Raw genomic sequence first — 13,796 nt, 5'->3', positions numbered from 1 at the left:
TACAGGAAACAGTGGCTGTCAGAGGACAGGAGGAGCTCTGCTGCTTCAGGAGAGTTAGAAGGCAGTGACACAATTTCCTGTAGATGTAGAAGGTGAGTGAAGGGAATACAAATGTGTAGATGTACCAGATGAGCAAATTCCTGCATGACTCAGTAGCTCATCATACTGTGATGGAGAGAGGTTGGGAGCTTATGTGGAGGGAAGTTAGTCCCAACTCTGCTAGTGTGGGTGGAGGGTTCTTGTTTCCATAAGTTGTGCTGGGGTTTTTGGTCTTTTTGGTGATTCATTCTGCTGCAGCTAGTCCTGCCCCTGGACAGATTTTACACTGTCTACTCTTGTCAGCCAGTAACCTTCTTACATGGCTTAAGTGGGTTTCACAGAACAGGATGCCAGTTTGTGTTTTATGCCCAGCTTCTCCAGCCCCGAGTCTGCTAAAACAATGATGATTCTTGTAGAGGGATTTCTTAAATGCAGAGTTGTGTGCGACATTGACATGTTCCTGAGGTTCTGACTTTCAAAGGTAATTGTTTACATGTGACACAGAACTGTTAGATTTTAGTCCCTGGAAAGTGCAATATATAATTAAGTATTAGAAGTTGGGTATTGTAGGTTTTGTAAGAGCAACATGACCTAGCTGTAATGTTACTGCTATAGTTCACTGATCAGATGAAAAGGTAATGTACTCTTTTAAGCTACTGGCTGGCAACATATATTTATATTCCTAAATTAATGCTCTTTCATAGACATCTGAAAAACACCATAGTGGGTGGGTTTTTTTATAGTTTTTAAAGACTTCAAAGTGTAAGGTATTGTCCCTAGAAAATACTGCACAGGTTATTTCTCAGTTTTTCAAAACCAAGCAAAAGTCCCTGCACAACTGCCATGTTTCTTGCATATTTACAACAACTTTTTGCAATCTCCCCTCACAAAATCCTGAAATCCAAAGATGAAATGTGATCCTTCCTTAATTAAACTTGCGTCAGCTTTTTCACATTAATCTAACTAGCAATTTTATGTCCTATTTCTGAGCCTATAATGAAGATAACCTTACCTTTTAATTCCCAGTAATGGTAATTTTAATTACTCTTGGTCTCCTAAGGTATCTGAAAAAGCTGCTTCCCACCAGAAAGGCTTGCTATTTCATAGTTTTGCTTAGTCCCTCATTTAGGCTTAATTTAAACTTAATTCATCCAAAGCATTTAGGTGTTCCTGGTTCTCATTTTTATATGTGGTTTCTCATGGAACTATGTCCCAAGTGAGATCACTGCCCATAGCTGTTACTTTATGGGACAGTCTAATCATATTTCAGTTCCAGAAAAGGATTTGCATGTAAATAGTCTAGCTCACTTACAGGTCCAACATTTGGTCCTTCAGCAATGTTGAGGAAGTGATGATCCAAGTTGTGGCACCCCCTGGACTGGGTGGATGTGAACAACAGCCAGGACTGCTGTCCAGACTAGAAGCAGCTGCCTTCTCACATGATTTTTGTAAATAACTGTTTCACTTTAATTCCAATTTCCTACTAACTGAATCTCATTTTTTCTAAGGCTTTTTGTTAAGGAGCATGTGAACCATTGAGATTACATATAGTTGAGCTGTAATGGTCTGCACTACTCTTGCAACTTGTCCAAGCATCCAGCACAAACAAAGCTGTTTTGCATAGAAGAACTCCTCTATAACATTTGACAGGTAACTATAATAGACTGCTAACTGTATTATTTGTGAGAAGAAGAATGGGTTGCTAACAGCAAAGGGAAATAGCAGGAGCAGTTGGGAACAGTAAACCATCTTTCTTATGTAAATTGCATTCACATTGACTTTGGATTTCATATTTTGATTCAATGGGATGCCATTAGTACAAGATTTAGTAAAGGTAATCCCTAGTGTACTACTGTCCCAAGCAGACTGTCTGAATTGTGGACTAACCTTAGAGAAGGCTGGAGCCTAAAAGGATGGGTAATTGCTGCAGAGTTGCAGTTGACAGCATTGAGAATTGCATGCCAGAAGAGGATTTTCCTCTTTCCTTTAGAAACATGAGTTTGTCAGATGGCTTATCTACCTTTGCAATAAGTGTAGGAAAATACAGGCCAGTAAGTCATGCTGATACAATACTAAAAAAATAAAATTTACCGATTTGCTGCTTTGTCATTCCATTATGAAGTTGTGCCATACATGGAGTTAAACAAGCAAAATTCTCTCATTAGCTTTGCATGAGAAGATAAGTATTAGTTGTTTGCCTGTGAGGTAAGCATTTACATTAATGTATTGTGCTGCAACTTAGCTAGTTAACCACCCATAAGGTCACCTATCATTTTGACCTATTCCTTGTTTAGCCAAAAGGTTAATGTATGCAGTCTTCTCTTAAAAGCCTGGATTCCTTTATGGATTACCATAAAGCAATTGCCATCAGTATGAAGTGTAGCATGCTTCTAAATCAAAATAGTGATACACAGCTGGTGTTCTAACAGACCTGTTTCTCTGCCCAGCCATTTATTCCAGCTGAAGCTGTGGTGTAGAAGATAATGGATAATGAAGAATTGAGGCCATGATCCAGTAGCCAGTGCAAAATAATCCATTGAGGCAAGTCAGTCAAAGAGCATGTTTCCACATAGAAAGTTATCCATCAGTCACAAAACAGGTGAGTCAGTAGCAACTTGCATTGTTCAACATGCTGTGACTGAAGAGGAAGAAAATCACACTGAAGCTAATTGTATCTTATTTCAATTAATCATTTCAGTGCATAACTACTTATATATATATCTATAAAAATGTCATATGAAAAACCACCACACACTTGCATGACTGAAGACTATTTTTAGCTTCTGTCAGTCTCCCCAACAACTTTTGAATGTGTTGCTCAATTAGTCCAAATTTGAAAAGAAGATTGTGTGGCAGTTATCCCTGTCCTTATAATGTACTTAAAGTCAGCAGTCAAGTACAGAGAACCACATATGAATGCACTGGACCAAGAGTAGGCAGGGTGCAACTGGTGTCCTGCAGCTTTAGCAGCAGCAAAACAGGAGCCAAACTGGCATAACTCAGGAGTGGTTCATGGCTCTGATCCTTAGACTGTAAAGAAGAGCTGAATATCACAGTGAAGAGAATGGCACTGTGTTGCTTTTTGTTTTCTTCTTCTCTCTCCGACTTCCTTGTTTTCGCCCGGTCCGCTTTCCCGGGGCGCTGGCCAGGCGCTTCCGGGAGCAGCCGGAGAGAGAGAGAGGCAACAAACACCTTTGTGGGTTCGCTTGATACGGACAGAGCTGTTTAGAGAGCGCGAGCAAGACCGGGATAAAGAGACTCAAGAGATTGGACACTTGTTGTGCAGTCCAAAGTAGGTTGTATTTGCCCGATCGCCACACGTACAAGTGACCATGATCTCGGGTCCAGACAAAGGTTTTATAGGGAAAAATAAGAGATAAGGTGAGACCAATAGAACAATGCCCAGTGTGAATACATTATAGGTAAAATCCAATGGGAATTACTCCGGGGGGAGGATGAATACACGTAAAAATACAGAATAGAAACTCCCATCTCAAATTCACAAAGCCCTTTTGCTCCGTTTGCGTAGCTGCACACTGCAACAGCACTGTTCAAGGACAAACCCACAGATCTGTAGGAAATCAGGCTTCATTGCCTCTGCTTCTGCTGCAACAACTTATTTATAAGCTCAAGACTCTAAAGGGGTCTCTGTGTATAGAGCTGTCAGAGTAATTAGGGATAATATGGATAAAAAGAATGTAGTGTCACTGTCTGGCAGTCAGAGCCATTCCTCCCAACCCTTCAGGCATACAATCCTGTTTTAGCAGTAATGCCTCATATAACTGAATTGCAACTATTGCTTTCAAAAAGGTAAGACTAATACCACAATCATATAGTACAGCTTATTCACACAGTTAAAATACATACTCTTACTCTGCCTGTGAGATTGATTTATGCGTGCATATCTTTGTTATGTCAAGTTCCACAAGCCTTTTAAAAAGTTATAAAAAGTTATAAATGACAAGTGAGTGCACAGCAATGTTATGGTATTACAGTGACAAAACTAATTTAGACAATTTCAAGGTACTGAATAAATTCAATTTATTGACATACTAGAGAAGATAGTATGACATAAGCACAGCATAACTTCCATGTTTTTTTTTATTTTCATAAGTGTAGCCAATACCTGTTTGCTTTTCAAGATACACCTAACAACATCCAAGAGTAACTACCTCCACTCTTGTTTGAATAGTTGTGTAAAAGAACTGTTCTGTTAGCCAGGACTCTCACAGTAATTAGATTTATTTAAAAATCTGACCTCCAGCTAGCATACAAACAATAGTGATTAAATGCATTTAATACATACGCTATTAACATTTAATGTTACTTTGTCTTCCCAGCAGTCTTTAAATTCATAGGGTATTTCCAGTATCTCATAAATTCAACACTTTTCCCCCAGGTTTTTACAAATGAGATAAATTTGATAAGGTGCTGAGCACCAGTACATCAGCAGTTTACTGTATGGTCAGCATTAGTTCATGGCCCATGCATTTCAGACTTGACCCTTGGTAGCTAAGTATGGGTCAGCACTTTGAAAGGAAAAGCAATGTTCAGCATTGGGCAAAGTGATTTATGAAAAAAGCCTTTATTGACCTTCATTAAAATCTATGTCTGCCTTAAGATCCTGCTAATAAATGGAGCACCAGCATTAGCTGATTGTGTGTCACAGCCTCTAAGCTGCATATTGCTTTTGAGCTCAAGAGCTTTCCCATCTGCTCTTTGGGACATTTCAGTCTGTATCTGTACTGTCCAGCACAGAGGCTTCCCAATAGCTGTACCTGCTGGGTCAGTCTATTGTGTTATCCTAGTTGTTTTCACTATTATTTGATATCACTGTATTGTGAAGCTTCATAACAAACAGAAAATAGAAATAAAAAATTCCAAATTAACACAGATCCAAGTGTGTGGCATTCTATAAGCACTAAGTGCACATTTAAAACAAAGGTTTTAAAATGTCAAGACAGATCTTCCACTAGAATGAGGCTGTTTCATGGAAGTCACAGGCCAGTTTTACTCATATTTTAGAATAAGTACAGAAGCACATGTATTGTATACACATTCCTAGCTTTAACCCACTTTTGGAATGCCTGGCTCTGTTTTAGTGGAACGAAGGTCTCTGATTTGCTCTGGCAAATATAAGCAGGCACATTATTCAAGCTTCAAAATGAATTGTAAAGGTTTGTATTACACAGAATAAATATTCCAAACTTCTTGCTTAGGCATATGCACAGGACATTTACAACATATTCTCCAGCAAATAATTTCTAAGAATGTATATTCCAATAAAGTAGTTGTCACATATTTTATGTTCTGTGCATAGCAATCTTGACAAATTCATTTTATCACCAACTACTTATGCCTGCAATTAACAAGAAAAGAAAATGGCACTAAGTTTGAACATCTATCTTCATTACTCAAAGCATTTCAGTTTCTTTCTCCTGTGAACATGATCAAATCACATGTTACAGGGGGTGTCTGAGCAAAATGTACACCCTTAATGATTAAACAGCTCCATTTGAAATCAAGGAAATGAGGAAGTTGTGTCCTGCCTGTCTTTTTGCTTTCATACTACAGCTGTAAACTACTTGGTTGAGCATGCTGAAATTTCCTTTCAGAGCAGCTCAGAGGTGCTTGGCACAGATAGGTGAAGTAGGGCAAGGGTATACTTCAAAATGAAGAGTCATTCTGGATGTGAGGGCAATGCCCTTAGTGAGAAGGTAGAAGGGACAGGCTTTCCCCCATTGAAGGTAAGGGCTTCTGTACAAGGAAGAGATGCCAACAGCAGCCATAATGCCTCGAGAGGTGACTCAAGTGCGAAGTGCACAGCTGGCTCAATACATTTTTTTTAACTCCTGACTAGTCTTCTGCCGTCCATAAAAATGCCTACAGCATTCTCTTAGTGGTAGAAGCAATTAGTTGAAAGAAATACCTGCACCGTAAATCCTGTTAATCTGAGTGAAAAGGAAGCAAATGTACTTATGAACAATGAGACCCCTGAAGTCAAGCTCCCATCCCTCGCCTCTTTGTACCATTGCCAGTTACAGAATTCTCAGAGAGGACACAGGGTTTGTCCTGAGTAAGGACACAAAGCAGAAACTGAGGATTTGTTTTATTTGAGATTTCATTATAGTAATGCTTAGTAATTCTCTGCTGTCATTCTGTTCCAAAATTGCAGTGTAATCAGTTGGCACCTTTACTTTTCTTACTGTTCTTTGTGTATAACTGGCTGCAACACAAGACAAAAAAAAAAAAAAAAAACAGGGCACACCAAGGAAAATTATGCACTACTTGGAAAAAAGCAAATTATGCCCTATAGGGAAGAAGAAATGGAAGATTATCTCGTTTACTTTTTTTGTTATGTTGTGCTCCTAGAAGATGAGGGTGTAGTCTGTGGTGCATCAATCAAGCCACATGGTTACGTTTAGACAAACCAAATTATTTCAAAATGCAGTTCACATGTGACTGGGAAATATTCCCAACTGTACTAAGAATATCTTATCAGATAATATCTGATCACCAGATTTAAACATGCCTAAATGACTAGGTCATACATATTAGTTTTTGATTCACTAGAATACCTAGGACTGAACTTAAGTCAAGACTTTATTTAAACTATGGTATATTATCAAATGAAGCATTTTATTTCTTGTTGCAACAGTCCTTTTAAATATTCTGTAAAAATGAAAACAGTTTAAAGGATAGAAAAAGAATATTTTCAGTCAAAGCTGAGCATTGTGGTAGTAATAGTCTTCTTGATAAGATGCAAAATATACACATGATTTATCTGTCACCACTCTATTTCATTTAATATATTGTACTTCATTGTACTTTATTACATTATACATTGTAATATAGGCTTTGCCATGTCAAAAGATTTCCAATGACAAAGTTTAACAGACCAGAGGAAAAACAACCATTTAGATGCATGAATAGAAATGCTAACACTGTAGAGTACAAGTTAGGGTAAAAATCTAGACAATGACCTATGACACAAATAACTGAACTAAGTGCTAAGCTTCAGCACACTTTTTTTTTTAAAAAAAAAACAGGTTTCAGGCCTGTTTCAACGACACAGAAACTTGAAAGAGACATCAATGCTTTTGGAAAAGATACACAAACTATAGAATGTAGTTTATTTTTATTATCTCCCGTGGCAGCTAAATACAAACCATTACATCATTAATGCATGTAATGGATCAAAATTTACATGTCCAGAGACATTCAGTTAAGGCAGTAGTTGGTGATACTATTGTTTGAAGAATGATCCGAAATGTGTCCAGATAACATCAGACTAAAATACTGCTTTCATTATCTTTATTTAGAAATTAAGAGTCAGACATGGATAAATACACCATTTCACCAACAGGAAGGGAGTAAGAGTGCTCTACTCTTATTAGTCAGAAAGAGAGGTACAAACCAGTTTCATGCAGACTGTTTATATGATAAAGTAGTGAAAGCTTTTCTGATGTTGGCAACAAATGCAGAAAAATTGTTAGTTTCTCTCAATTTAAGCTGTAATTCTGCAATACAGTCCAGAGGAGGTGTACAGGAAGTCACTAAAATGACACAAATTTGCAAAAGATCAGAAACTATTAAAATAATAAATCAATACTAGTGTTTTCCTGCACCTGTGAAATACTGATGTACTTCGTTATCTTTTTTATGTTTTCACTTCCACCTGCATTATTTTTGAGAAGCCTATTTTCTTTCAGCAAAGAGCCTCAAAGAACATAACAGGTTTTTTGATTTACTGACCTCCCACTCAGTGCTGTGCTCCTGCCTGAATTGTTACAGCAATTCCCAGGAATCCACAGCCTGCTCAAAAACTGAAACACATTCCTAAACCATTTTGTTGCTCTGCAGATTAGCAGATTGTAAACTGATGTAGCCCAGCATGTGATAGACTTCTAGCTTCAACAGTTTAAATCTGAATTAGTAAAACCAGAAATCTGCTCAGTTCATACCTAGAGGCATGGCAGAGCCCCAGTAGCATCTGTCTAGAAGCTATCCAGCACTCAAATTCCATAACTGAAGTAAAACCCATATAGCCAAACCAACTTTGAGATCCAAAAGGCTTTGCCCTTACAGAAGGGGAATGCTGGATTTCAAGTTTTATTCTTTCACCTATGTCACCATTTTTCTGCCCTCTAGGCTTCCGGAACAAGTTGAAATATGCCTGTCAGCATACACACCCACTGTAGCAGAAACAAACTATAAATGAAGCATCCTTATCTCTGTATATGGTCCTTCTCTTGCTTTGCTTTATACAAAGTAAACAGCATCACCACAAATGCAGGGTAGTGAATAAAAGCAGTCGTATTGTCATGTAAGTTAACAAGACAAATATAATTAAAGAAATAATATTACCATTGCAAGATTTTTCATTTGGCAATTGGAAGATAAAAGATTACAACTAAACTGCACTTTATTCCTCCCCTTTTTTCAAACAGAGGTGTCAGATTCAGTCCTCTTATTTAAGTACTCAAAATTCACATACCTTCATAGTCCCCTTGTTCATTTATGGAAAGGGTACACATGTATGGCTTATCAGGATCTTTGTGGTCAATGTGTCTGAATATGAACTGTAGTTGCTCATCTAAAATAAACACAAACAGAATTAATTAACACCACTAACCTCTGCTGCAGAGTCACAACGATGACTAAAACTCACAATACAAAGTTAGTTTCAATTAATATTCTTAGAACACTGACAAATTAAGCAACCCTGGCCTCTTTGCAAGACAAATGCATTTTACCATATTTTGCCATTTGAGGGACAAATGTAGTATCTGGATTAAGCCAACTAATCAAGTGTGTAAGCTATGTGCTCTTCACTGCACAATCCAACATGAACCACATTGTATCAATGCACACAGAAACTATGGAAAGTACAGAAACCTACCTGGAATTCTACGCATCTCCAACGCAAGATGCTCTTGAAACAATGTTTTAATCTTGCTCACTTGTTCCACTTTCTCCTTGGCAGCTTTATTTTTCGAAGATTTTACTAGAATTTAAAAGTCCATCGTAAGTATCAAAGGCAAAACAAGCACATAAAAAAACATTTAGAACAGCAAAAAAGCCACAAGTGTTAAAAACAACCCATCTTTAAGAAAATTTACTTATTATCCTTTTCTTACTTACTTTCCATTTTCTTCATCAACTCTTCTTTAAGCTCTTGGATGCTGTCAGTCAAGTTCTTCTGCTGCTCTTCTTCTTGATTTAGCTTTGATTTTATTTCTAACAACTGCTCTTCCTTTTCTGCTACGTATTTGCTCTGCTGGAGAATCTCTGCAAGGAGGCAAGAAAATATGAACATATACAGTTGATTAAGTATGTCCCTGCTATTTAAAATTTAAGCAGTTTGAAATTATTTATATTAATAAAACACAGTGGAATACATGCTACCATAGCTACAGAGAGAAGTCAGCTTAACTATACCAAGAGCATCAAATGAAAACTTAAAAGTTATTCCTAAGAGAAGCTACAAAGTATGGAGATGCTCTGATACTTTAATGAGATGAAATTTGTTTCTGGTGCCAGCACTATATACATCTTCAAAGCATGAAGATGGTGGCTCCCGCCCACAGGTAATGACAGAAAGCCAAAAATGGAAACACTGATATGAGAGTTGCAATCATTTTTACCTGATATTCTGAAGTTTACAAAATTCAGCCAAGTTAACCCTAGACTGATGAGCTGACAGTATTCTCTGGCGAATTTGGAAAACTCATAAATAACAGTACTTAGCTTTACTAAGCAATTTAAGTTACTTTTCCTACTGCAGTCAGAAAATTCTGATACTCTATTGTTTTAAATACCTATGCTCTATGCAGAAAACAAATTTTTGCATCATCAAGGAAGTTTTTCAACAAATTGCTTTTGACTTGAAATTTACATTGTAAATTCATATTGTAACCAACCCATTATGTTTGGGTTTAATTCTGTCTTTACATTTAAAAAGGTAAGTAATAACATCAGAATGAAGATAAACATACTATTCAGGTGTATTTAGTTAATTTTATAAAAATTGGACACAATAAATAACTGTACCATTGTTATACTCGTGAATTTTGTCAATCATCAGGTCCTCTTCTTTCAGCTTCTTGGACCATTTCTCTGTAAGGGAAAGTTACTTCAGTTATCTGAAGAAGCTTGATGACAAGTTGCAAAAAGCAGAGTTAAGAGGAGCATAGAGCCTTTGTACCTGAAAGAGCTTCTAAAGTCTCCTTGCACAAATCTCTCAGCGCTGAAGTCTGATTGTTCTGTTCTGTGCCATAACTGATTTTAAACTGGATCCAAAACTCTTTCATATCTCTTTCAAAGAGTGCTACTTCATCTTCCGCCTGTGCATTACCCATAGCGCCGTACCAAACCTGGGAGAGAACGGACGAGCGTCAGGACACGGGAGGCAAAAGCAGCACGGGTAACTCACAGGACAAACGCTCAGGGCTGGTTTTACCGCCCCGCTTGTCGTTCAAACCTCTTCGCGCAAGTTGTTTTTGTCGTCACCATCGACTCAGTGGGAGCCGCGTTTCCCTCGCAACTCTTCGGCTACCGCGCCAGGGGAGGTTTCCCCGCCGCCCCCTCACCGCCCGCCGGCCCGGGAGCCGCCCCCGCGCCGGGCCCGGCCCGCACCCACCGCGTCCGAGCCGCGCCGCTTCCCGCCACCAACGGCCGCTCCCGCCCGCCCCGCAGCAAGCGCGCCGCTGATTGGCTGAGCGCCGCCCCGGGCCCGCCGGGCCGTTGCTGCGGTAACGGGCGCGAGGCGTGGCCGGCGTGAGGGGCGCGGCCGCCAAGGTGGGCCGGGGCCGCCCCCGCCCCCGCCCCCGCCCCTGCCCCTGCCCCTGCCCCTGCCCCTGCCCCTTCCCCTTCCCCTCGGGACTGCTTGTTGGGATGGGTTGCCAGGGTCTGCTGGTGGGGTGGTAGTGGGGCTGCCAGCTGGGCCGGTGGAGGGGAACAGCCTGTTCAGTGCTGAGCAAACAGCGCGACTCATTTACGCTCCTCTGAAGCCACAGCTTGTTCCCAGTGTCTGGTTTTACTCATGGAACACATTTGCGGTAACCGGTCTTAAATTTTGTGAGTTTCCGAATTGCCTTTTAATTCCCCTGGCTTAAATTCTCTCAAAAATGTGGATGAAGCTCGTTCCGACAGGAGAATGACGTTCAGGGGTAATGGCAGTCCTTTTTGGTGCGAACAAATCCAGCATACAGTAGCCCTGCCTGTACCCAGTCAAACATTTGCCATAAATGTCTGTCATAGTGAGTTTGCTCTTTATGACAGTGTGACTGGTTTTTCTCCAGTTGTTTATAGTCCCTTTTAGCTGTTGATAAGCACTAGTTTGTGATCCAAGGTAGCAGCCTTCAGTTTATTATGAAAGCTACTTTTAATAATTTTGTCACCATAGTTAATGAATTTGTCAGAATTTTAGTTTATGCCAGTGCTATTTAGGTAATCCCAGGATAATGTATATTTAGCATGGCTTTGAGGATTGCTGTGTAATTACTATCTTCCACCTGTGCAATGCTTAGTAAAGTCTGAGCTGGGACCACCAACTATTAATTCCGTTACTCTTATACAGCCTTCTTGTATAAACAGTTTTACCCCACTGTATTCCTGTCTTGTTTGATTTGGACATGCTGTTCTCCAGATTTCACAGTTTCCTCAGCATTGTTCCTAAAGCTAATAGACCCCTGTTTCTTACCTGCTTCACACCTAAATGTATTGAAGTTGGGCTGGTCCAGGGATGATTACCTAGCCACATATGAATTTGGGCACTGTGGACCTATACCTTATGCCTTTTTTTATTTAGGAACATTTTTTGCCTAGCAAAGTGTGTGCTATTAATATAAAGTTTCAGTGTTGCTCCTGACATTATTAGCCTTTATTTTTTGAGCTCATAACTTTCTAAGTACACAGTTTTCCCAGGCCCTGGAGTTTAGTAAATACAAGTTAAACTGATCTAAACAAGCCCTATTTTCTAATCCATAGTCTTTTGGTGGGTTCTACAGCTGGTTAACACAGATAATGGGTTCACCCCATAGTAGCACTATGCTAGGCACTAGCTCAAAAATGTTAGCTATCTTCTCTTCATCAGTGAAGTTCTTCTAGACTCATTAGTCCTATTCCTTTGTTTTAGACTTTCGCCGTTTCAGACTAAATATAGCCTGTGACATTTACTGCCAGAATCCATACCTTATTTGATCTCTTTTCCAATTCATTTAGAGGTTTTGAGAGACATGAACTGTACTATAACCTATCTTCAACCTTTCCCGCTACTGTCCACCATCAGTTTACCAAGTGTGTGTTGCAGGGAAGCACAGTGATTTTGGCAAGTTTCAGTTCAAACTGATGGTTTTTGCCAGCTACAAACAGGAATATGGCCTCATGGCCCAAACTAGTGCAGGTCAGATGCTTCTTCAGTCCTCTTCTGGGTCTGATTCAAGAGGTTCCTTAGACAGAAATGCTGGCAGCCAATCCACCATAACTCTAGCCCAGACAATTGTTCTGAAATGTTGTTTTCTAAATGTCTGTCCTAGCCAGCCACAGAGTAGTCATGGATGGAAAAAAGTTTCAACAGTTATTTACCCTATTTTTAATGCTATGAGCTTGGCTGGAGACCATTAATTGTGCTATTTCTGCATTTTCTTCATGGGTGTCCTTTTAACCCCAGGCTACTTGGTTAAACTCAAGGTTCCAAGGGGCACAGCAGCAGCCGCAGGGTGACAGTTCCCTGCAGTCAAACTGAAGGGCAAAATGTTGCCAACAAAAATCTGCTGCTTTATTTTATTGGTAACAGAAAGTCAGTCCTGGGCAGTTCAGTGCTGGGTTAAAAGGCAGCTGAAAAGTCTAGCTCAGGGTTGGAGAGCTACTGCAGCTTATGAGGACATTCTAAAGGAGCACAAAATTGACAAGCTGGTACTAATAAACTGACTCAGCTACTTCTTGTGGCAGGTTTCTGACTCCCTTGGCTATGGTTGGCATAGGGCTAGTTTTAAGAATTAGAGCCAGCCAGTTTCAGGGATTAGAGAATGACAGTAAGACAGGATTCTTATTGGAAAGGGAATTGAAAAAATGGGTTGGAGATTGTTGCCCTAATGGGTTCAGTTCCATTTCTGCCTGCAGTTCATGGAACTTGAAGGAATTTTATCCTAAGTTGCTTCTAATTTCTAAAAGGTAGTTCTTCATACTAAAATAAGTAAAATTCCTTAGATGTGACTTTTTCATAGGCATGCCAGAATTGTATTCCATGCATTGTTTGTATAATTTATACTGTTGCAGTTATAAACACAATATAATGTAATTATGTTACTAATTTACATTACTAATGTAAACAAATATTAAGGTCTGGCAGATCTGTTTATTGTTATAGTGCACAGATTAGTTTTGTTGGCTTTGTGTGCTTGTATAGTTAACTTTATAGCAAAGACTGTACTAACTAGGAAAGATCAGGTTAAGGTGGCAGAATGAAAAGAGAAAGAGACTGGGTCATGTTAACTATTGCTAACCCTCTATTGGTGAACCCAACCCTAAAAAAGCCTGGGTCCAATGAGGAATGTTTGAGGACATGGGATAAGAAAGAAAGTGAAAAATTAGAGAGAGAGAGAGAGAGAGAGAGAGAGAGAGAGCACAAACTTCTTGAAATATTCTTCTCTTCCTAATTCAAAAATTAAGGTGTATATTCTCAGTGTTCCACTTGGAAAACATTCCCACCTGAAGAAATGCCTGTCAGCTGTTATATACAGTGTCTGTGGTGA

General features: G+C 39.3%; 2 protein-coding genes across 5 annotated transcripts in view; one reads left to right on the top strand and one right to left on the bottom strand.

The window, feature by feature from the left end:
* Nucleotides 1-7,336: 7,336 nt before the first annotated feature.
* Nucleotides 7,337-10,664, bottom strand: SPC25 (SPC25 component of NDC80 kinetochore complex). 3 transcript variants are annotated; one of them, XM_053982948.1, is made up of 7 exons: nt 10,502-10,664; nt 10,247-10,415; nt 10,093-10,158; nt 9,184-9,330; nt 8,942-9,046; nt 8,537-8,635; nt 7,337-7,595 (listed from the first exon to the last, which is right to left on the bottom strand). In XM_053982948.1, exons 2-7 carry the CDS (start codon nt 10,398-10,400, stop codon nt 7,462-7,464), a joined length of 705 nt encoding a protein of 234 aa, XP_053838923.1. In that variant the 5' UTR covers nt 10,401-10,415; nt 10,502-10,664; the 3' UTR covers nt 7,337-7,461. The 3 variants fall into 3 exon arrangements, with proteins under 3 accessions (XP_053838923.1, XP_053838922.1, XP_053838921.1); XM_053982947.1 differs by having other exon boundaries at nt 10,523-10,663; XM_053982946.1 differs by having other exon boundaries at nt 10,552-10,661.
* Nucleotides 10,665-10,770: 106 nt separating this feature from the next.
* The window catches only part of G6PC2 (glucose-6-phosphatase catalytic subunit 2), a 38,938-nt gene continuing 35,912 nt past the window's right edge, over nt 10,771-13,796 (top strand). The window contains exon 1 of one of the 2 annotated variants that reach the window (XM_053982219.1): nt 10,771-10,839. The gene's annotated coding sequence lies outside the window, so the exon portion shown is untranslated. Of the gene's footprint in view, nt 10,840-10,946; nt 11,119-13,796 lie in introns of those variants that run through there. The other variant, XM_053982218.1, reaches the window with a different exon arrangement.

Source organism: Vidua macroura, chromosome 7 (assembly GCF_024509145.1).
Source record: "Vidua macroura isolate BioBank_ID:100142 chromosome 7, ASM2450914v1, whole genome shotgun sequence".
In the NCBI taxonomy this organism is placed as follows: Eukaryota; Metazoa; Chordata; class Aves; order Passeriformes; family Viduidae; genus Vidua; species Vidua macroura.
This window is presented reverse-complemented; position numbering and strand designations above follow the sequence as displayed.

Coding starts and splice junctions, on each gene's coding strand:
- SPC25 (XM_053982946.1), bottom strand. Junction 10,159..10,246: donor GACTTTAGAAGCTCTTTCAG/GTACAAAGGCTC, acceptor TTTCCCTTACAG/AGAAATGGTCCAAGAAGCTG. Junction 8,636..8,941: donor GGAGATGCGTAGAATTCCAG/GTAGGTTTCTGT, acceptor TGTTTATTTTAG/ATGAGCAACTACAGTTCATA.